General features: G+C 39.1%; 2 protein-coding genes and 2 long non-coding RNA genes across 16 annotated transcripts in view; 2 read left to right on the forward strand and 2 right to left on the reverse strand.

Annotated features, from left to right (window-relative positions):
- LOC309501249 overlaps nt 1-24509 on the forward strand; it is a 104615-nt gene that overhangs the window by 59741 nt on the left and 20365 nt on the right. The gene's annotated exons all lie outside the window — the stretch shown is intronic.
- The window catches only part of LOC309501111 (polymeric immunoglobulin receptor-like), a 67141-nt gene that overhangs the window by 9932 nt on the left and 32700 nt on the right, over nt 1-24509 (reverse strand). For 4 of the 13 annotated variants that reach the window (XM_082173113.1, XM_082173124.1, XM_082173116.1 and 1 more), the window contains exons 3-5: nt 19377-19667; nt 19249-19294; nt 17972-18030 (exon numbers count right to left, since the gene is read on the reverse strand). In XM_082173113.1, the coding sequence (XP_082029239.1) occupies nt 17972-18030; nt 19249-19294; nt 19377-19667 (396 nt within the window). Of the gene's footprint in view, nt 1-10954; nt 13258-14597; nt 14664-15389; nt 15450-15529; nt 15578-15658; nt 15709-16265; nt 16367-16501; nt 16589-16678; nt 16719-17971; nt 18031-19248; nt 19295-19376; nt 19668-24509 lie in introns of those variants that run through there. The other 9 variants (XM_082173112.1, XM_082173115.1, XM_082173119.1 and 6 more) reach the window with 7 other exon arrangements.
- On the reverse strand, nt 995-5814 carry LOC309500507 (uncharacterized protein; the record flags this gene model as incomplete). The annotated part of the gene is made up of 13 exons (XM_082172116.1): nt 5207-5814; nt 4960-5073; nt 4814-4864; nt 4674-4727; nt 4447-4548; nt 4255-4335; nt 3999-4082; nt 1985-2068; nt 1773-1856; nt 1550-1633; nt 1331-1414; nt 1112-1195; nt 995-1026 (listed from the first exon to the last, which is right to left on the reverse strand). Exons 1-13 carry the CDS (start codon nt 5439-5441, stop codon nt 995-997), a joined length of 1173 nt encoding a protein of 390 aa, XP_082028242.1. The 5' UTR covers nt 5442-5814.
- On the forward strand, nt 18123-18902 carry LOC309501256. Its single transcript, XR_014206822.1, has 2 exons — nt 18123-18794; nt 18836-18902. It is a non-coding gene; the product is annotated as an uncharacterized lncRNA (long non-coding RNA).

Below are 24509 nucleotides of genomic sequence, written 5' to 3' on the forward strand. Positions count from 1 at the left end.
TTGTTGCCAGATTGGGCTTAAATCGGAACTAGTCATGTTGACTCATCCATACAATAACACATTCTATAAAGCTGTGTGCATGTTAACAGATGCTGCGATAATTTAGACGTTTTGGACACTTGGAGGTCTAGTCTAGAGGTCTGCATTCCCGCGGCTGTCCCGCGGGATCCGACCAGATATTTTGCGCCGCGGGATTAAATTTCCGACTAAAAAACGGTAGCGGTCGGTAACTCTGGTGTAATTTGAACGGGAGCGGTCGGTCATTCAATATCACGTTCCCGACGCCGACGTTCTTTCAGAACAGCATATCTTCGCTTTACCTAATCTTAATCTTATCGACCAACAGGGTCTGCCCTGTAGGCTACTCAGGACCGTTATGCACGCGCTGCACGCACGGACCAGTAACGGTTCTTTCTGTCATGCATTGATTGTATTTGCTTAACAGCAAAATGTTACGAATTTTGATAATACGAATAAAAATAATAGCCTACACTTCTTTCTTTTTTTTCGCTGCGATATTTTTTCCCCTACTGTCTGCAGCAAAATGTTAAATTTTGTATATTGACAAGGCGAATAAAATAATAATAAAAAAATGTTTGTGCAGACTACATTTTTATTTTCTCTGTGAAAATGTACATGTGAAATTCTGGGAGATCTATATTAAAGCGGGATGGTCGGGTCGGGAAGAAAATTATTCTAAGCAGACAGCGGGTGAACAAATAGTGTATATATAGCGGGAACGGGTGGGTGCGGGATATAACCCCAGCGGGAGCGGGCGGGAGCGGGACTTAAAAAACAGTCCCGCGCAGACCTCTAGTCTAGTCTTATTGACACAGTTTAGTCCAATTTCTGTAGAAATCATACCCTTTGTTTCCAGAGGTTGCGGTCCTTGAGACGTGCCTCTTCTTCAGCAAAATCTTCTAAGGTTTCTAGTCTAGCAACATGGACAGCAGAATTCAGCGGCTCATAGTGCCTTCCGACTCTTTTTATCTCATCATAGCTTTCCAAGCACTGACTTCTGGTATTCTGTGGAAGAAAATATATTAATTCATTTATTTTTGTTACTTTGATTATTAAAGAATCATACAATAAATATTGACCATGGACGTACTAGCTTGAGACATGGGGAATAAGCCTCTCTCGGACTGTGATGGGTTTCGAACTCCACGCTGAGGCGTGCGAGAACGCCTAGATCCTGAAAAAAAAGAAAAGGAAAAAAGGGTGAAGCTCATTAAAATCCTTTTTTAAAGACAGCTGCTCCTGCAATAATGTCAGTAAGTGAGGTAGGAGAATTGACAACTATGAAGAATGCAACTGATCATGGACTCACTAGATGAGGATGCCCGTCCTTTTCTGCTCCCGGAGTGTGATGGGTTTCGAACTCCACGCTGAGGCGTGCGAGAACGCCTAGATCCTGAAAAAAAAGAAAAGGAAAAAAGGGTGAAGCTCATTAAAATCCTTTTTTAAAGACAGCTGCTCCTGCAATAATGTCAGTAAGTGAGGTAGGAGAATTGACAACTATGAAGAATGCAACTGATCATGGACTCACTAGATGAGGATGCCCGTCCTTTTCTGCTCCCGGAGTGTGATGGGTTTCGAACTCCACGCTGAGGCGTGCGAGAATGCCTAGAACCTGAAAAAAATTATTAAATAAAAAAACAGCATTGAAGCTCATTGAAATTGTTTTTAAAGACAGCTGCTCCTGCAATGATGTCAATAAGTGAGGTAGGAGAATTGACAACTATGAAGAATGCAACTGATCATGGACTCACTAGATGAGGATGGCCGACCTTTTCTGCTCCCGGAGTGTGATGGGTTTCGAACTCCACGCTGAGGCGTGCGAGAACGCCTAGAACCTGAAAAATAAAAAACAGCATTGAAGCTCATTGAAATTGTTTTTAAAGACAGCTGCTCCTGCAATGATGTCAATAAATAAGGTAGGAGATTTGACAACTATGAAGATTGCAACTGGTCATGGACTCACTGGATGAGGATGCCCGACCTTTTCTGCTCTCGGAGTGTGATGGGTTTCGAACTCCACGCTGAGGCGTGCAAGAACCCATAGATCCTAAAAAAATTATAAAATAAAAAAACAGCATTGAAGCTCATTAGCCGCGTTTCCACTGTCGGGCCAGTGCGAGCCAGGGCTTTAAACGGGCCGTGCCGGGCTAATAGCACCGGGCCTGCGTTTCCACTGTCGGGCCAGTGCGAGCCAGGGCTTCACTAAGGCCCAATCCCAATTCTATTTTATACCCCTTCGCCTACCCCTAACCCTTACCCCTTGAAACAGAGGGGCAAGGCGTAGGGGTGAAAATATTCCCCTAAGAAATGGGACACCACTACTACACCATTACATGTCATTATACATCGTCGCTAGCGCCTAAGTCACAGGAGACGCGCCAATGTTTATCACAAACTTCCAAGATGCCGTCGTCAGCTGTAGTCTTGCGTGAGTTACAGCTATTTTTTGTATTTTTCTTGTGAAGTTTGCAGAAAGAAACGGAGATGAAGATATCTTCAACGCCTAATGGTGTGTTCACACCGGACGTGAATAGCGCGTCAGGCGCGAGTGATTTCAATGCGTTTACGCGCGTCTGGAGGTCTTGCGGCACGAATGAGGCGTTTAGTGCGGCGCGGTGGACGCGAATTCGCCTCATTCGCGCGTCCACTTCGCTTCAAACTTTTGCTGAAGCGAACTTTAATGATTTTTTTTGCAACCCGTTTCTTTGAAGAACATGACCGTAAATATGAACACGAGATTTAATGTGACAAAGAAAATGATTATTGGCAGTCATGTTGCCTCTGTAGCCGGTGTATGCAGGTACATTTCTCATACCCCTTCGTTTGAAGTGTGGTCCCGAAAAATCTTCGTTTCAAGGGCCATCTGGGCCTTCCCCTTACCCCTACCCCTCCAACCAAAAGAGAATTGAGACAGCCCTACCCCTTCACGTGCACACGCAAAACGGAGGGGTAGGGTCAAGGGGTGAATTGGGATTGGCCCTAAAACACACCCGTAACACGCCTCTCTGGAACAACGTCACACTAACCCATCATTTCACCAACAGATGGAAGTTTTATCAGAAAACGAATCAGAAATCACTGGAAACAGCGTTGAAAACAAACATGATAAAAGCAGCCGTTTGCTGGCATTTTTGTTGTTTACTTGAATATTTAAAACCCAAGCATTTATGTTTTACCACAGGTTTACAATAAAAAGTGATAGATTGATCATAATGAATTAATTTATGTCAAAATTGCACATTAGTCACTCTAATGTTAGGTCTATCACACTTACTTCTTCTGTACCGTTTCTGTTTATGGTAGGCTAGTTACAGGACATTACATCACATTTAGAAAGAATGATAATTTCTACAAATATATGCCAACAAAAATACGACCTGATGAGCTTTAGCACTCTCTCGACTTCCATTCAGATATTTTCAGTCAGAGAAACAGAGGAAGCTCCCGAAAAAAAAGTTGCTTTATTTTATGATAGTCCGGTATAAAGAGACGAGACGTAGGCTACTGACAGATAAAATAAAAACATGACTGTGATCCTTTATGATTGGTCTGATTTCTTCAAGCGCTCACGATGTTTTTTTACTATGCGTATCTTCAAGCGTTTACTATGTTTACTATGGTAATGATTAGCGCGCATAGTCTTTTGTATCACAAACAGAAGGCATTCAAACATGAACGCGAGTTAAATTATTTTAAAATCTTTAATGCTGACAGAATCATCCGGCGCTGCCGTCTCCCGACTCAGGTGAACTCTGCCTCTGTTGGTAACCACTCCTCTAGCCCGCATTGGCCCAAGGTATTCGACGGGCCAGAAATCCTGGCCGTTGGCCCAGAGTAAGCCCCGATCAAGCCCCGGAAATGACAGTGGAAACGCGACTGGCCCTGGCACGCACTAGCACGGCCCGGCCCTGGCCCGACAGTGGAAACGCGGCTATTGAAATCTTTTTTAAAGACAGCTATCCTTTTTAAAGACTCACTGGATGAGGACGCTCGACTTTTTCTGCTCCCGGACTGTGATGGCTTTCGAACTCCACGCTGAGGTGTGCGAGAACGCCTAGACCCTTAACAACAACAAAAAAAAAAAGCGTTGAAGCTCATTGAAATATTTTTTTTGCTCCTGCAATAATGTCAATAAGTGAGGTAGGAGAATTGACAACTTTGAAGAATGCAACTGATCATGGACATGAAAAAACAATGTACTAGCCAATTTAAATAAAAATTTTACTGACTTACTGGCTGACTCTGGACTAAATGCTTCTGATGATTCAGACCTTGTGGGTGAACGGTGAGGCGTTGGACGAGAACATCCAGAAACTGAAAAAGGAACAGGAAGTGTGAAATACTTTGTTTTGAACCCAGACTTAAAAATACTTTATATTCAATTTGCATTGTGAGCAAGTAGAATAAATAAAAACATGAAATTACTTTCTGAATATGCAGGACTCTCTGGTTGTCTAACGGTGGTGTTAGCCAGTTCTGGGGGTGCAGGTAACTCAAGCAGCATAGTTTTTTTTTGTCCTGTGGTTGCTAAAAGAAATTCCAAAACCAGAAGCATCAGCAACTTAAATGACAGAAAAACTCATATTGCCAACCATTCCCTGAAGTTTGATGACTGAATTATACCACTGGACTAGCCCAGCTATTTTACTCACCCTTTTGTGAGAGCTTAATCTTTGGCGGAGGAACCGGAAGCAACACTGTATCCTCTAGGCAAGAACATGCACAATGAAATTAATCACAGTAAGATAACGATGAATACTAATACAGTTTACACAACTTAAACTGTACTCACCCTTTTTCTTGTCTGGCAAGGGCTCATCCTCCTCAGGAGACAAATCTGACCCTGCCAATATTATATTTGTCATTTATGATATGTGATTGTTTACATTATACGCTCATTGTTTAATGCATGTCCTTAAATAGGACCAAATAAATTACCTTGAACATAATCTTCAAATTTCCTTCTTTTCTTCATTCTCTTTTGACAGACTGTGTCCTCCTCTTCGGTTTGAGCTGAGGTGTAATTATATTTTTCACACTCCTGTCGGCTTACTAAAAATCAGGAATGAAAACAAACACTACTAACGATAGTAATACGTATTCAAGTATTATAGTATTTTAACTAAAAAAAAATAAAATAAAAAAAAAAGCCAGAAATAACATTCAAAATATATATTTGTTTCACCTGATGTCACTTTGACTTTAACAAATTCAAAGCTTAACCAGTCCTCTTGTGGTTGTAAAAGGCGCTTATGTGCCACAGACACGTTTTTTAGAGGCCATCGCACCACTTTGGTCTCTGTGTCAATCCAGTTCAATGGCAAAACTCCTTCCATCTGCTTCCCATTCTCCACCCAAACAGCCCGTGCGTATACCATTGCCTGAAACACAATTAGATTATTTAATTTAGAACTACACATTTCCTTTTCTACATGATGCTAACAGTGCACTACTATTTTGAATAATAGTAAATATTACATACGTTATTTGTGTTCATTTCCTGTGCTCCATTCCATGGAGGAGAGGAAAAAGGACATGCCCTTGTTCACAAGGGAGGCAAGCAACCTTCCGGTAAAGGTCTTCGGTTTGCAATAACTTTGTCTTTGTCCGTTTTCTTTGAACATAGACTATATTGAATAGCCTTGACTCACATGGCTTCTTAAAAAAGTCTTTTGTGTCCTTTTGGCTCAGCACATCACATACCAAAGTTCCATCCTGCCTTTTTTCCTTCACAAATGCAAAATTTTCATTGTGAAGCATAAAGCAGTAGTCTTTATCTTTAGTTGATATATAAAAACACGACCTTGTCTCTTGAGGCTTGCTGATGCCTTTCTTAACATTTTCGATCTCAGTCATCCGCTTTGTTACTTGAGCGATTGGATTGTGGCTATTTTTGACCAATCTTTTAATTACTTGCAGATGATTTTCGAATGGGAAACATGAGATGTCATTTAGTGAACAGTTGAAGTGAGAAGCATCTTCATGCAGATGCAACAGGCAGTGCACATTGTAGACTGCAAATGTTTTTCCATAAAGGTCATCACACCCTTTAACAAAGTATTTTAGAAGCTCCTCGGCATATGCAATATATGAACGTCGTGTGTTCTCATCAGAGCTCAGCAGGATTGACAGAGCCACTGTCAATGTCAAAAAGTGAGTATACACTTCACGTGAAACTACATTTCGAAGAACAATTGGTCCAGTATATAAAACAAACTGTCGAAATTCAGTGGCTTTCCATCTATCTAGTTCCCTCAAACCCCTGGGCTGCCTTGCAAACTCACTTGGCATGGATCCATTCAGCTTGTTTAGTTTTTCTGAGATCTCATCTTTTTGTCTTGCAGATAGCCGGCACAATTTTGGACCCCGAGACAAAAAGACTAGAACACGTTTTACTACTCCTAAACAAATCAAATGCATATAGTCTAACACAAAAGAGCTCACGCAAGGTATGCCTGCATCAATAAGTGGGCTTTTTATAGTCTGGTGATCTTCATACAGTACTTGACTGAACTCCTCGTCTGTTCTTGCTCTAAAGGTCTCAGGACTGTTAAAAACCACTCTACCTTCCCACGATCCTTTGGCCAAACACCTTTCACAGCTGGAGTACCCATTGTGGTTTTTTATGCACTTTAAAAATGATCTTGCTGGTGCATCACATATAAAGGCCTTAAGGCTGATAGCATAAAGTTGACCTTCATACTCCATCCCAACAGCTTTGAGATGCTGAAACTCTTCCAAAAGGTCTTTGACAAAATCATCCAAAGGACTTGGCTTTGCTGTTCCACAGAAAAGTGCAACAATGAAAGGATCAAAATTGTGAAACTGTGCCAATATGGGCCAAAATTGAACACTGTTTGATTTAAAAAGTGGTACGCCATCAATGTTTACACACAACTCAATGTTTTGTGAAAAGGATTGGCACTGTGCAATCTTTAGTTTAATGCCTTGTTCTAATCCATAATATATGTACTGCCCATTACATCTAGAAAGACATTCAACGGTTTTGGGGGTTGAAAGGAGGGTGCGTGCATCCTTTGGCAGCTGGTGCCCATGTTTACGAAGGATGCCTAGTAGCTCATTCAATGACGTTTGAGTGATTGAATTACTTGTTGACCAAGTCCTTAAATCACAGGCAATATCTGGTGTATCACTGTCAGGGTGTAAACTCAGGATTTCAGGCTCAGAGTCCGAGGATTCTACATGCTCTGTGTATCCATAATCAGATTCGTTATCTTCTACAACTTCTTGAAGTCCATCACCATCACTTCTATCACTTGGTAGCGAATGAATATCAAGGCTGTCATCACTATCCAACTGAGCAATGGCATTTACTTCTGCTTTTCTTTTTCTCCAACTTCTTAAGTATGTCATATCTGCAACAGTAATATATGTTGACATTGTAAATTTTTTAAATTGATTTGATTTTTAAACATTATAAACAAAGTTTTATAGTGTTTGCTAATTATAGGAGGTACATTTATGTGCAGACATCATGATGCTTGCTTCAATTTAAATAGTGTAATCCTGGATTCTCTCAAGGACTGCCAACGTTTTGTAAGGATATCTTTCTTGTAATAATATTAAGTAATATTTGTAGCCTAGTTCTTGAGATAAGTTTAATTCTCCATTCTCAAATATTTTGATAGAAATTTCACAAATATATCAATTGTATAAATAATTGGTTAGTCAAATACACAATTTCTTTGTGATTTTTTGATATAACTACATTTTAGATAAATGTATATGTTCAACTCAAACAAATGATATTCAGAGATTTTCTTAATTTCATAAAGTTAATTATTACTGAGATATTTTCTAAGCCACTGAATATTTTTTAGAGTGTGTACTGTAGAGAAAATGCAAACACATATCAAGCTGCTCTGTCACACAACCATGGCGACCAGAGTCCTGCACAGGTCCATTTTTGGAGACCCGCCCCCGCAAAGTTCAGCACCAGATCCAACCCGTCACCTGTGATATTTAAATCCGCACCCACCCGTTACCTGACCCATACAAAATCCAATAAAAGTGCTATTTTTATTTATTTATCCAGTTAAAATGTTGTTGTTGTTTGTTGACTCAGTCTGAACATGTTGAACAATGATTATTAAATCAAACAATATCGTTTAAATGATCAAAGTAGCCTATTTTTTTTTCAAAACGCTATAAATCCATACTTAAAAAACCCCCGCTATAAATCCTTTTGTTTTTACAAAAAATGTAGGCCTATATGTTTGTCTTTTAAAAAATGTCTTTGTCTTTTCCTCAATGCGAAAATAATGTGACCATTCTCTATTACAGATGATGAATTTCTCATTGCAATATTTTATTCATATCCATTACTTTTGAATGCGTCACTACATCAGCACTGAAAACAAGAAAAAGAGACAAGATTTGTTTGAATCATTTTGAGGAATTAAAGTTATATGAACAAACATAACAGTTCACCGAATTCTGATTAGTTGAGAGGATTTATCCATGTAGGCTTAAAAAGAAATCTTGCAGTAGCCTACATTTTAAACAAGGATTTGGAATGAAACGTTGGAGCAAAAATTATATTAAATTACAATGTTTTTTTATGGCGTTTTAGAAAAGAGCTCTTCAAGCACATATTTTTCATCTACTACCCGCCTGCAAGGAGTTCATTATCTGCCCGCAACTTCGCCCGTGAATTTTAGGAATGTCACCACCGATTTATCCACTTTTATAAGGGTAACGTTAACGTAACGTTACCCGACCCGTTGCAGGACTCTGATGGCGACGGATAGCCACCTAAAATGGCGGCACCTTCGCGGAGTGAAACGCGTGACGTCCCATTCTCAATCTTGAACTTCACCATCTAGCTAACAATGGGGTTTTGTGCTTGCTAGTTTGAAGAAAAAAACACAAAACTAAACACTTAGCCGTACAGCTAAATTCTATCAGTTAAGTTAGGCAACCTAGCTGAGGTAAACGTTGTAAGGAAGTTTATAAATAGCCTAAACAAAGCTAAAATCAATGAATCTGGATATCTACCTCGATAACATAACTAAGTTACAAATTAATCACAAACAGTTAAACCTCATGGCTTATTAATATCCGCATTTGGGTCATTTATTAGCAACTGTCCATCGGTGTGGTGGCTGTGGACACTCGTTAAGTTACGTTTACAATAAAAAAGTCAAGTTTGGTTGAAATTATAAACGCTTATAACACTTAGGTAAACGTTTATAACACTTATTTTGCTATCATATCTAATTATTTTGTCATAGCTACTTACTTTACACGGCTTCTTTCTGAGTCGTGAAGAGCTTCTGTAATCTGACGGTTGGCTGGGAAAAACAGTTTCGCGCGCGAGCCTCTCCGCTTCTTCTTCATTCGGTTTTGTGGCGGTTGGCAACTATCTCTAATTGCGCATTACCGCCACCTGGTGGGGTGGGGTAATTATAGCAATGTATGAATCCTCATTGTACCTCAATCGCATGTATTTTTTTTATAACTTTGACGGAATATGTAAAACTCTTTACATTTATTTAAGATAATATGAATGGTTTGGTAATTTGTTTTCTCCGTTGTTTTAGCATAACAGCTGTTTAGATTATGAGTTGAAAACATGGTCAGTTGAAAACACGTAGTCAAACAGTCCAGCCTAAACTAGCAGTTGAAATCACGTCGTAAACCAGTCCGAGGCGGACCGACTTATTTTCAACCATATTTCAACGTTGAAAGACGGTAATTGTTTACTGGGTACCACCTTTTGAAGTCAGTCTAACTACAACCATTTGAAACACGAGCAAACCAAACAGTCTTCTTTTTAAATGTTTACTTTCAAAACATAATTATATGACATAGTGTTATCTGACTGGAAGCTCAAAACACTGAAATGTTATCAGATCTAAACATTACTAAATCCTACATTTTAAACCAATATATTTCTTATGAATTTTCATGAAATATTAAATATTTTTTACTGTTTTTTAAACTAAATCATTATTTCAGATGAACTAGTCCCTAAGTGGCTCTTACATATATATAGGCCTACATATATAACTAAATCTAAACTGTACATGTTTTCAAATATTACAACACAAAATATTTCAAAACACAATTCATAGCAAATAATATGGGAAATTATATTAAAGTTTGAGATAAAAAGTATTGCATCCATCCAACCTGGCCGTGGACATTTCACGGAATCCTGTGAGACCAGGTTGTACCTGCAGTGTAAAGTAAAACACCAAGGAGAATAGGAGGAAGAGCCATGTGACCGTCCGAATGAGTAAAAGACAGAACCTGAAATGAAAATCTGACTTTCTGCCTCTGATAATGAGACGTTCCTGTTTCTGCACTCATTGATGTAATGAAAACTGAAGTCAGCAGAGACATCATCAATCCTGCAGTGCACACACACACACACACACACACACACACACACACACACACACACACACACACACACACACACACACACACACACACACACACACACACACACACACACACACACACACACACACGCTATAGGAATGGTTTGACACAGAGTATTTTAGTTAAACATGCACTTGAAAAGATTCAGATCAAAGCAAAGAGCCGAGGCAGCCTTACAGTACAACACTTCCCAAAGAAATATGCACAAATATAATGTACAAAACACTGAAGCTGAAGGCCTTAAAATTTTAAACCCTTAATTCATAAAAAGAGATATTTTATATAGTGCATGGTGTGCTTCATACATCATACGAACCAGGCAGAACATAATTTACACAAGCATCTTATTTCATTCTCCAAACTAAAATTACAATTCCATTCTTGTTTGTGTATCAAGCCCAACAAAACATCACTGACACACATTCAGACAAGAGTCAGGTGTAATGTAAAAAGCAGGATTAAGAACCTTTTCTTTCATACATTATCAATTTCAGGGTGTTACGAACTGCTCAGAGACTTGGGGTGAAGATCCAAATGCAGATTTATTGGGAAAATCCAGAATCATAATACATATTACAAGAAAAAGGTCAAACACACAGGCAGAGAATCAAAAACCCAAGACACAGGAAACTAGGATAACGCTCAGAAATGCAGTGCAACAAGACATTTCATAACGTAAGAGTGAATACACAGGGCTTAAATAGACAAAAGTGAACAAGATAATAACACACAAGTGGAAGTTTCAGAACATGATTATCCAGGCAATGGGTTATGGGAAATGTAGTTCATGGTGAGATAAAGCAGAATGATGGAGTGCTCTCAGCTGGTGGTTGTGACACAGTGACAGTTATCACAGTTATGTCAAATAAATGGATACATTTATAACATTGGCTGGCCATAATAAAATCTTTGCCGTTTCATATTCGTTTACCATTTAAATTTCGCTTTGAAATAGCAGGTTCCATTGTGACAACATGCCCCACTATATTGGTCATTGTAGAATGAGTCTGTACCTTTTATCTTGGGTAATAATTGCAGGCATTTTCTACAGCTTTTTGTCTTAATTCGAATAACTTTCAAAAAATAAGTATACATATTCACTGATAAAGTCAAAACCATAAAAACATGAACAAAGTACAAATTCAAAGTAATTCAATAAGCAAAATAAATAATGCCGAATGCAAATAAAACTCATTTGTATAACAGACTAAAACAACCCATAAAAGACTGTTGAAACACGGTTTATTTAACTGGTCAGGTTCATATAGAGGACAAGCATTTGTTAGTGCATTAAACAGATTTTTAAAGGGTACACATTTTTCATGTTGAAAGACAAACTGAAACTTTGTTTCCAGGCTTAAAAAGATACAAAAAGACAAGTAACCCTGCTTCACTGACTCTTAGAAAATAAACAAAATAAAGCCCAAAAAAGCAAAGGGAAGCATTTGTATCCCTCATTGTTTATCCAACATTGTTTTTTTGTTTTTTTGCCAATATCATGCCACTCTTTCAATAAAAACACACTGATTCCTTCACCAGCCACACAAAGTACCAGTTGACTAAACCCAGCAAATATCTTCACCCCCTCCTTCTCCTCCAGGAACGCCACAATCTGAGGGTTTTTAAGGCTTGTCATTAACCTGAAACACCAGCCTCCACTGATCATCTCAACCCACATCATTAGCCCATTACAGGGGTGTAGATCCCAAACAGAACCAGATGAGGGAGACAGAGACTCTATAGAATACAGCACAGTAGAACAAAACACTCAAATAATGCCTGAATTACAAGTATATACCCAATAAAAATCATCATTAAACTGCTAAACTATGCTGGTCAGTAACAATATAAATACATCATCGATACACACGAGACTGAACTGATTAAACCATTTAACTTAGTTAATGTACCCATAATTGCAGAATATTACAGAGAACCGGCGCTGCATGGTCTCTGTAGCATCTAAAGGCAGATATTAAAGGGTTAGTTCTGAGGTTAATCTGAGCTTTCTGTCCCTCCATTGACAGCCAACGCAACTTCCAACTTTCAATAAAACTGAGGCTAAACCACTGGAGTCACATGGATCACTTTAATGATGTCTTTACTACCTTTCTGGGGCTTGAAAGTGGTAGTTGCGTAGCTGTCAATGGACGGACAGAAAGATCTCAGATTTCCTTAAAAAGAGCTTCATTTGTATTCCGAAGATGAACAAAGTCTACTGGGTTTGGAACGACATGAGGATGAGAAATTAAAATATATTAATTTTTAGGTGAACTATCCCTTTAAAAATTTCAGGAAGTTTCACATCAGAACTTAAAAGAAAAAATGAAAACATCACTGAGATGTTAAAAAGTTACAATGAGAACATCACACATATGAGATGATTGTTGAACAGGTCAAGGCATCACGAACGATACATTACTTGGTTTAAAAAAAATTGTTGATATAAATTTGAGCAGATGAAGAGGTACATGGTAAAACTGTAGATAAAATTCACCATCAGATGGCGTCACACTTACAGGACAGATGTGTATTAGGCTATATGAGCAATTTTACGCAGATAATTTAATGTCCTTATTTATTGTGCAATTAAAATGAATTCAAAACAAAACATGAACTGAAAAGTAAAATAACTTTGTTTTTTTATTATCATTTTTAAATGAACTGTAATTTAATAACTACAAAAAAAAATGCATTTCCGTAAGCCTACAGTTTAGGCCTAATTTGGACTTGCATGAAAAGAAAAATGAAGGTTTCAGCTCTTTCTAACGTGTTGTTGTGTCACTTTTGTCCTCCATTTGGTCAAGAATCCATTCTGGAATGTCCCTGTGATGTAAAGATGCAGAGAAATGAAATACAAGATTGGAATTATTCATTTATGAAAGCCAACTATATTTAAACACACACACACACACACACACACACACACACACACACACACACACACACACACACACACACACACACACACACACACACACACACACACACACACACACACACACACACACACAGCTTAGTGCTCTTTTTTATTGCCTTTTGTTTCCTATCACATATCTTATTATTCATCTTAAATTAAGTATCATTCGAAAGCTTAAACTACGGTGGCCGAGAGAGCTCAACTAAAGAAAACACATGCAAATAGAAAAAACACCAGCAAATTAAGAAAACGTGCTGCAAATCTCAAAACGCACTCACAACACTGAATACGTGTCTGTATTTGCAGCACATGTGATCAAACTGATGATGTTTTCTTAATTTGCTGGTGTTTTTTTCTATTTGCTTGTGTTTTCTTCAGTTGCACTTGCAGCACATTGAGTGATCTCAGTATTCATCTTGTTCAACTCAGACATTGCCTTACGATGAAAGCGGTAGTTCAGCGGTGTGCACCTCAGGATCTCTAGGGCTGAATCCCAAATCATTCCCTAATCCCTCATTCACTATTCCCTACGTTAGTCCACTAACACTGTTCACTTGAGGGAGTGAATGAAAAGGAGTGAGCGAATTCGGACAGCCGTTGAGCGTACATCGGTTGTACACTCTTTATTGCACTAATTGCGGTGCATTATGGGATTGAATAAGTGCACTCAATAACGTCCACTATGGTTTCGGACACCACTACAAATGGCTGTCCCCTCAAATAATGCCCTTTTTGTGGGTATAGGGGGCGATTTCGGATTCAGCCTAGTACTTTCTCTCTTTGTTCAGTTTGTTCGGCCTGGTCAATACTTTGTGGAAGTTTATCCTGTGGTCCTGTTGCTGATATTAAAGACTTTTGATCCTTCATCTTCATACGCGTGTTTACAACAAACCGTGACACTTGGTGGCTATTTTTAGTAAGGCCTATAGCCAACTTTGCAACACAGCTTGGTTAGCATGTGGCTTTGATGTTTTAGCAATTTCAGAGTCCAAATTGTTTTGTAAAATATATATTTTTGCATAAAATAAGTTTAGTACAGAACATTTTCTTTAAAGTAAACTTAAAGTAACTTTTTTTTAAAGTGTTTTTACTTCAGCAATCTTATTCCAAAGTGACATTTAACAGGTTTACACTAACTAAAAACTGAAATGGTACAAATAGATTTATTATTCATTTACAATCAATTACTTTCATTTGCTCATAACTTCATTAAGAAGGAGCAGGGTGTGTATGGATATGAACTCACAGCCTTTCGAGGTTTTTTCACAGAGCTGTAGATCACGTCGCCCTCTGGATCCACTGACGATAAAGCCTGTGAATAAACATGATCAGCTTAAGAATAAGAATTCTGGGGATTTCCATTTATTTCCTTTTTAGCATTTAGTAATTAATTTGTAATAAAACTTTAAATAAAACTGGGCATTAAACCCAGTTCTTTCCAGCTAGAATTAATTTCATTTAGCATGATGTTTTCTTTCTGGAAACTGGATAAGCCTATCCCAATCCTTCCTCTCGTGTCAGACATGAGCTGTAAATGATGTGAAGAAACTGAATCTCAAAATAGAAAATCCAAGTCCATCTTCAGTGTTCTGCAAGGTAGGCAAACGTTTTTTGTGCTAATTTTAATTTCCTGTCGCTGTGCATGCACTTTTATTGTGTGACAGTGTAAACAACAGCTCAAAACCCTTTTATTTAAAGGCTAAATTTACTTCCCGTAGACAATTCCCATTGCATTACAATTGCAAGCAGTATCGATGATGTCACTAATGTTATGTGCAGTTAAATATCCCGGTGTGTAATTTGTCCCGGTGTGTATATTTGTGTAACAAGTGTTCTTCTCACCAATACGCTTGTTGTGCGTCGTGGAGTTTGATGTGTTTTATAGACACAATATTGTTTCTTAATCAAATGTGTTGACCCCCCTCCCCCCAGCACCCCATCCTAAAACAAGTTTCCCTTTTGATTTGGACAAACAGGACGTCCCAGCCCAAACAACAGTGTGACTCAGTCATTCAGAGCATTCAAAGACGACACTTACTGCCTTATGAAAGATCACAGAACTGTAAGTCACCGAACAGCCGTCCACTGAGGCCGAAGACTGTGAAGAAACACAACTGATGATCATTCATTTACACTCATCATCTCAGTAAATGTCTACAGAGAGGACTGATGACTTACAGTAGCGGCTGCTGGACTGGTGGATGTCATCTGGTTTTCAGAGGCGGTCTGCATCAAACACAAACACAAACACAGATTTAGATTCTTTTCTGAAGATTTCTGAATTCCATCAGTGTGTAAACTACTTACTGTATTACTGGTGGTGTTAAAATGTTCTTCTTCTCTAATGTGACCCCTCTCTGTCAGAGTGAGATATGAAGATTAAATATCATAATATTTTCCATAGACAAAAAAAAAAAAAAAAAAACTTTATGGAATCTTTCCATTGCAAAAGTTTCTTTATAATGGAAAAAAATTCTTGAAAAAAATGTTCTTTTAAGAACTGTTCACTGAAAGGTTCTTTGGGGAACCAACATTTTTCTTCTATGGTATTGTTGTGAAAACCAGCTTTTGGAACCTTTATTTTTAAGATTATACAATTACAGTTGACAGGGTTTATGAATGGCATATACAAAATGTATAAAATACTTGATTCTGATTGGTCAGTTGTATCTTTTTGTTGTCAAATGTGTGTTTATCATGATGCAAAACTAAATTTGACCCGTTTTTTGTCCCTGTTTTTGTAATTATGCTAGTTTGATGCCTCTCGAGTCACTTTACAGCCTCTTTCTTCTCACATACTGTAATCCATATATACAGTATATTATGCCCATTTATTGATTTCTTTATTAAGTAGCTGTAAATGAAGCACAATAATATAGTGTCAGTCCTCCAGAAGTGTAAAGAGAAAACTCACCCGGCTTCTTTCTCAGCCTCCAGGTTACTATTACAACGAGAAAAACAAGCAGGAACAGCACAAGCGTCGCTACAAGACTCATGAGCAGAATCACATCATGCCTGTAGTGATGGAGAGACATATCTGTGTTTATCATACAGAACTATTCTCACTTTTAATGTGCAGCAAATTCATCTGTTAAAGCTTTGTTTCTAATTTAGAGATGCAATATAAGCAAATTAGTTCAATTTACATGCCTTATATAGTTGTTTTGCTCATCCTGGCGGTGTATTTCTGTATTAATAGTTGCTGAGGCTGTTGTTAGAGATGGATGAGCTTCATTTCTGCAATTAAAATTAACATTACATTATGTTGACATGTAATAGTTTGGTATCAGTTGCTATGAATGACTGAATAACAATGTTCACACTTACATGCGTGTCTCGGGTCTTAAATCAGTAATCATAACTGCTGCCAAAAACAGAAACAGAGAAACAAGTTTCTTAATTTGATCAGTGTTATCATTAATGAACGAAGCTGTTTGTTATGGGAGCCCATTTCCACCACATAAGGAAATAACTAATGCTTTTGTAAATTATAATTATTACATAAAAAGTTGACTTTATGTCATAATCGTGACTTTTGATGTCATAATTATGACTTTTTTTCTTATAATTTAGACTTATGTCATAATTTTCTGTTATAATTATGAATTAAGCATGATTTTATACATTTTCATACTTTTTAATGTAATTAAAAATGTTGTCGTAATTATGACTTTTTATGTTATAATTTTGACTTGTCATAATTCTGACATTTGATAGAATTTCAGCTTTTTGTATCACAATTATGACTTTTTATGTCATAATTTAGACTTTATCATAATTATGACTTTTTATGGGGGCTCACAGGGGCCATCACCTCCTGGTATGGCAACTGCACTACAAACAGCCGCAGAGCAATACAAAGAGTGGTTAAAACTGCTCAGAAAATATGCGGCGGTGAGCTTGTACCTATAGCAGACCTGTATCAGGAGAGGTGCAAGAAGAAGGCCCAAAGGATTGTCAAGGACCTCAGCCACCCTAACAGCAACCTTTTCCAGCGGCTTCCCTCTGGCAAGCGCTACTGCAGTCTGAGAGCAAAAACCTGCAGACTTAGAGACTCATTTTTTCACCAAGCTATTAGGCTTCTTAACAGTAGATAGACCCTTATTTATTATGGAGATGTAATGTACTGTATTTTATCATTGTGTTTATCATAATTTTATCATTGTGGTTATCATTGTTGTTGGAGTGTGTGTGTGTGTGTGTGTGTGTGTGTGTGTGTGTGTGTGTGTGTGTGTGTGTGTGTGTGTGTGTGTGTGTGTGTTCTTAATATATGGATATAGGCATTTTTAAGCTGCTGCTGGTCAGGAGGGGGGGAGACCTAAGATTTTTGCTCTTGCATTGTATGTAAATATGATATGAGATGCAACTTCAATAAACTGAACTGAACTTATGTCATAAATTCTACTTTTATGTCAAAAATATGATTTACTGAAGCATTATTTTTTTCCGTATGTGGCTGAAATTGGCTTCCATTGTTTGCAGTGCATCTAAACAACGACTGTCTCCTGAGTATTTTTTTTTTTTTCTGATGGATCAATTATTACACATGTCATTTCATAATTGGTAATTAAACACATAAAAAATATTTGATCTGATTAACCCAGTTCAGCTGCTCCTTACTGGTTATTATTTCATTCACACTTGTAGGATTTCTGTTTGCAGATGTCTGAGTTGTGCACCTGCAAAACAATGTAAAAAGAGAGAGAAAAATATGTTCACTCAAAAATGAAAGTACAATCGAGTCTTATCATTCCAAACCTGTATGTATACTGTATACCGTAAAACTTCAAATAATAGCCGAGTCCCAAATAGACGCCTGTCTCTTTTAAACGCCTGGTGTGACGACAGGTTTGGGTAAATAAAGGCCGGTCTCAAATAGAGGCCTGGTCTGTTTTTTAGTATCGGGTTATACATGATATTCTAAAACCAGTCAGATCGTCTGTTCTATGTTTTGATTAGATTTCACGTGACAGACGCAACCGTTCATGAACGACTCATCACTATTCGCGCGCACGCGCGCGTGTGTGTATGTGTGTGAGGGAGAAAGAGGAGATAATATATTTCATTAACTTCGGGATGTTATCCTTAGGTATGTGGCCTGACTAGCTTCAGCGAGGATCACCTTATCCATTGTTTCAAAGAGGGAGAGCCGTGCGCATCTGGGCGGGAGCTGTTAGTGCAAGCAAGGCAGGCAGAGTTAGCGGAGGCCGGAGAGGGAGAAGTGGAGGAGAGCGACGTGGAGGAGGAATTCGCCAATGAACTTGTAATTGAGGATCGCGGGGATGATGATAGTGATGAATAGAGTAATTTTCTATCACATGATTGCAGTTGTTTTACAGGGTAGCCTTCATTCTTTCTTGTTGATGTGTTTCGGCAACAAGTTCATATGCTCGATGGATTTTAGTGGTAACTTGTGTTCTGCCCATTGCTGTCACATCGTTTCGTTTTTTATGTTGTTTTTTTTTATGCTGCTAATAGCCAAAGACATTTCTTACATTAAATTATTTGTTACACACATTCGAATTACTTATAAATAAAACATAATATAATGTGTTAACCTCCTACTGTCATGCTTGAATATCTCAACACTAAATTAAAGGCCTGTCTCTTATAGACGCCTGTCTCAAATACAAGCCGGTGCAGTTCGGCGATTTGGGTAAATAGAAGCCCGGGCTATTATTTGAAGTTTTACGGTACTTTCTTTCTTCTGTGGAACACACAAAAAAGTAGGCTTGTATGCTCTTCTCCTGTACTTCTTTCCTCAAAAAAATACCTAATCAGTCCAAATTGTGAACAAATCATTAAGACCAGTTTTGGGAACAGGATCAACAGGTTTTTGGGCTACAAAAGTATTTAGATGCATTTGATTCTTTTAAATGGTCAAAAGGTACACATACTTGTCTGTCTCAGGGTCAGATGGTGTAGTTGTTGGAATATGTGTCACTGAAAGGAGAAAAACATGAAGATATTTTTAGGCCATTAAAAGTGTCACCATTTTTATAGCTGAACTGATTTGTGATCTTACCAGGTTTGGGTTCATTGACAGTGAGTTGAACAGGAACCTGCAGATCTCCTACAGAGCAGAGGTACCATCCAGAATCACTGAGTCTCAGTCCAGTCATCAACACAGTGAAGGAGCTTCCCCAATCATCTCTGATCTGGACTGATGAATTCTGGGATGTGTAACAGCTCTGATCTTTATATCTGCACCACTGTTTGAGTTTATTCTTATATCCAGAAGTGTAGAAACACTGGACACTGACATTATCACCTTCATGTCCAGATACACTGCTGCTCTTCACAGACACATCAGGAGCTGAACACAGTCAAAAAGACATTAAGATTTGTCCATCAATTGTCTTATTGGCTATAAAATGTAAATAGGCCTATCTAAATTCCCTTGATATTGATTTATTTGATATTTGTAAGTGTTTGCTATATGGTTGGTAACACACTTTATTCAAAACTGGTTTTATTTTTAAACAGTTAAAGTCACAGAACCGAAAAATTTGGAAGTTTGGTTCCTGTACTATAGAAAGTTAATTCTTCAATTGATATGCAGGAACGCTGTAAAATACTCAAAATTAACAACAACAACAAAAAATCTGTTTCTGTATTTAAAAAATGTCTCCTGAACTGATACCGCTTAACTGCTTTTTTAAACCACATTCAGCGAGTAATGTGATCCAGAACGAATCACTCTTATGAGACGGTTCTTTTCAGTGCATTAAAGAATAGGCTACAGAGCAACCAGTCCAACTCCAGAATGAATAGGCTTGTTTGAGAAGAGCAAAATCTGCGCAGAAGAGATCACTGGTGATCACCGCGAAATGCCGGCTAGAAATGTGTCCGAGTGTGGTCCTGTACCATAGCCTGTATAAAAGGCTCTGATGTCCTGCTGACGTAGGCTATGTAAAAAACCTCTCGTGAAGGCGAGGCGGACGTGTCGGATTCTGCAGTTGATCTCCACCGACTGCGCTGAGTAAAAGCACGATGGGAAACGATTTGCTGACGACACAGCTTAATGTTCATTGGTTTAAACAACCGTGATATATTGTTTTCTTTTACAATGTTTGATTTTAAAACCCTGATATCCTGCTTTCATGTGTATAAATGACGTATGACTATTCCTAAACTTTCTGACTTCTCTATGGGTTATGTGATTGTTGTCATATTTAGGCCTGTAAAAATAAATAAAAACATATCTGTGGGCCTAATAAACATGTCTTTTAAATGGAAATAAATAACAAGTACTTTGGGTGTCTCGTTCATCATATTTATTTTCATATAAAAGCAACAGAACTTAAGCAACAGTTCATCAGCAACAAAGCGCACGAGTGTGAATCCCGCGATATCCACCCTTGATATCAAAGGTGTCTGATCCACTACGAGAAGTTTTATCTTTAAGATGTGTGTGACCATCATATGGACAGTAAAAGAGCACACACAATCCCTATTCTAATTGGAATGGAATGGTAAAAGCGTGTTGGTACGTGACAGGAGGCCCTACGGTGGCTGAGAGAGCTCAAAGCGCTGCAACTGAAGAACACACATGCAAACAGAAAAACACCCGCAAATTAAAGGGGTGGTTGAATATGATTTAAATTTGTTGAATATGATTTAAATTTTCTAACTTTAGTTGGTGTGTAATGTTGCTGTTTGAGCATAAACAACATCTTGTTACGTCCAGGGGCCCGTTCTTCGTACGTTGCTTATTACATCCGAGATCAAATGACACATCCAAGATGATATCATCGTGCTAATCATGATCTGGCTAACTCGGTTCTTCGAACACACTTGCCGGATATGATTAGTATCGCTGGATTGAGTTATCTGAGATAATTGCGCGTTCATGCGCTGGTTAAAAGGGGACATGTATGGATAGTAGAAACATTGATCAGCAACGCTGCTATTGGCTGTTCAGCGTGGCCAAAGAGCGCGCTCAGTTTTTCTCCTCAGCAGAGCAAGAACTAAATAGTCGAAGTTTATTCGGAATTCTAACGCCAGGGAACACCTCAAAGTCTGCAAAAGCCAGGAGAGAGGGCTGGCAAAAAGTAGCAGACAATTTAAATCCGTTAGAAGTGGCGATGTTAGATGTCTTTATCACTTAATAGCTTATATTTCTGTATTTTAATAATTGCATAATTACTTTGTTCATTGTAATGTCAGAGTCACCACACTAGAACATGGGAACACATAAAAGTGAAGTACAAAAATATTCTACATAATGGTAATTTTTAGTTATATTATAGTCTCTTTTATAAAAGGCACTGTTAAATAAATGGTTGTCTGTTTATAAAAGCAACCAAGAAAAAGGCTGAGCAAAAAAGAAAGAAAAGATCTTAGTAGCCTACACTGTAAAATAATTTTTGCTGCATTAAATTAAGGCTGTATAGTCATTTCAACAGTTAAATCTTGAGTAATGATGAATTGCTTTCACTTGTGAAAGTGAAAACTGATAAACTTATGTTAATGTAAAAATATTTTGCCATGAGTTATTGATCACATTTTTCCCGAGTGTAGTTCATTGTAATGACATTGTGTTTTCCTCTTTTGTGCACTTTTACATAATACACCAACACTTGTATCTGTTCCCAAGAAAGTGGTGGCTGAAATATGTGCACTAAGTGGACATTTTCTAACTTTCCAAAGGAAAGAAAGTATAAGACTTTGTAATGTCCATTTGTTTCCATTGCACTGGACAGTGAATAAACCCTCTCAGATAACTGTCATATGGAGGAACTAGCCTACCTGCAAGTGCATAAATAACTTTACTTAATTTATACTTGTATGCTTTATGGCTGCAATATAAGTTGCAGGATTCCACATCTACAGAAAGGCCTACAGAAGAGTCTGCACAGACAGAGGAGACATAGGCCTACAGGTGGGCAGTGTCAGCCTGGTCTCATTGTTAATACGTAGTATTAATACGTAATTTTCAAAGATAGAAAACGTACGTTTTATACGTTTGGATAGATGCTGAAACGTATGATATGGACGTATCTGCAACAATTAAACGTAACATTATTACGTTTTTACAGCTACAAAACGTTAAATATTTACGAATCTCTCATATAGGGTGGTGGTGGCGCAATGGATAAGACACATGCCTTTGGTGTGAGAGACCCGGGTTCGAATCCACTGTGAGACACCAATGTGTCCCTGAGCAAGACACTTAACCCCTAGTTGCTCCAGAGGCGTGCGACCTCTGACATATATAGCAATTGTAAGTCGCTTTGTATAAAAGCGTCAGCTAAATGAATAAATGTAAATGTAAATGTAAATATCATTAAGATATCTGTATAATTTACCTTTTACCGTTTTATAGATAAATGGAAGATCCCTTAACCCTACTCCCAAACCTAAACATGACGTTACCCATTTTATACAGAATATAAAAAGGATTTACAGAGATGTGTAGGGAAATGGCAATTTTATTAACAATATATCATTAAAAGATTTTTTTTAGCAGCTAATCCTACTCCTACCCCTAAACCTACCCATAACAATTTCTTAAAACTAAAGTTACATAGGCTACAATTATGAAGAAAAACAACATACGTGTAATCACAATAATTTATTTATTGCGAAAATGTCAAAACCGGTACCAAAAGTCGTTCACATGACGATGTGTTGAAGTCACAGTCCTCTCTTTCAGTATATAATAGTTTTGAATGAGGTATAGAGCAGAATTTAAATTATTAATCCATGAAAATGTTAATCCGGTTTCGCTCTGTGTGAAGGCGCGCGCGCTTCTCCATTTCAAATGTAGTTTACCGACTGAAATACGGCATGTCGCAATCTGACTGTGGCGAGAGCCAATGAGCGTTTGATATCACTGCCGTAAAACATGTCGTAACGCTTCTTGAGGGCGCAATTTTTGAATTTGAATTCATCACGAGCGCGGGATTTGACAGTTACGGACTGCGCTGCCTGTGAAATGGAGATGAAGATCACTCACTGGATAAAGGAGTAAGGGGAGGCTGCAGACCTGGAGCCGGTAGATATACGCCCCAAGCAGTTCTCTTACGAGAGGTCTCTCGTACTGCGTAAGATATCTTACGCTAGGGGAAAATCCTTTTTCCGCGAGATATTGAAGCCAAAAATTATCCTTAATTTTGTTATAATGCAAAACGCGTTGCAGCAGCAATGCAGACATAGGCGAGACAGCTCGCGCGCCTATTGGCTGCTCTGCGGCAACTGCAGCAGCCTATCGAGCGAGGCCTGGCGTGACGTCAGACCCAATCAGGGCACTTCGCGCCCGCTACGTCACGTCCCGCCGAAATGGGCGTGGTCTAGGCCTATAAATATCGCTCGCAGGCAGCTATTATCTGATTTTTCATCCTTCAAGCGAAGCACACGCATCGCTGGAGCTGGATTAGGAGCCGCGCCGTCGAGAGAGAGCACCTTCAGCGGGACGAGTCACTGAAGTCGCTGGCCGCGCCGCCTTCCTGCCTTCCTGCTGCGCTTTCCGGCGCTTATATCCTTCTCTTTTATTACACTGTATTTCTGTGTGTGTGTGTCGCCGCTGCGACACACATTTCTAAAAGAGCTAGCGTCTTTTTAAAGATGCCTTCCTGCGGCTCGTGCAGAGCCACACTCAGCGACGGGGACCGCCACGTGATCTGCGTTTCCTGCCTGGGTGAGGAACATGCAGCTCTCGCGCTCGCTGACGGCGGATGCCCTCACTGCGAGCTGATGGCAATGGCGACTCTGAGGACTCGCCTAGCCGTCTTCACCGAGACTGCTCCCCCGCCCGCCGCGGCGTCGCGCCGTAAAAAGCGCCGTGCCCAGCGGGCCCCGGAACCCTCCCTCAGCCGCCAAAGCTCGCCGGTTCGCCCGCTTGCTTCCCCGGCTTCTTCTATTTCGCTTCCTGACGGACAGCGGCCGCCGTCTGCCGCCGCTTCCGTTGATATCGCGGATGAGGAAGCCCTGCTGGGAGAGGATGATTCCTGCTCTATCCTGGCGTCAGGCAGTGAGGATTGGGCGGGCTCTGAGGACCCCGCGCCCCCTGCCCGCACTTCGTCAGGCAAGAGAGCTTCCATAGAGACGGAACTCATGCGAGTACTCGCACAGGCCGCGGCGAGCCTCGGCCTCGAGTGGTCTTCGCCTGAGCAGCCCGCTCACAACCGGCTGGATGGATTTTTCCTGCCTGGGG

The sequence above is a fragment of the Leuciscus leuciscus genome, assembly GCF_965113295.1.
Source record: "Leuciscus leuciscus genome assembly, chromosome: 6".
Taxonomy (NCBI): domain Eukaryota; kingdom Metazoa; phylum Chordata; class Actinopteri; order Cypriniformes; family Leuciscidae; genus Leuciscus; species Leuciscus leuciscus.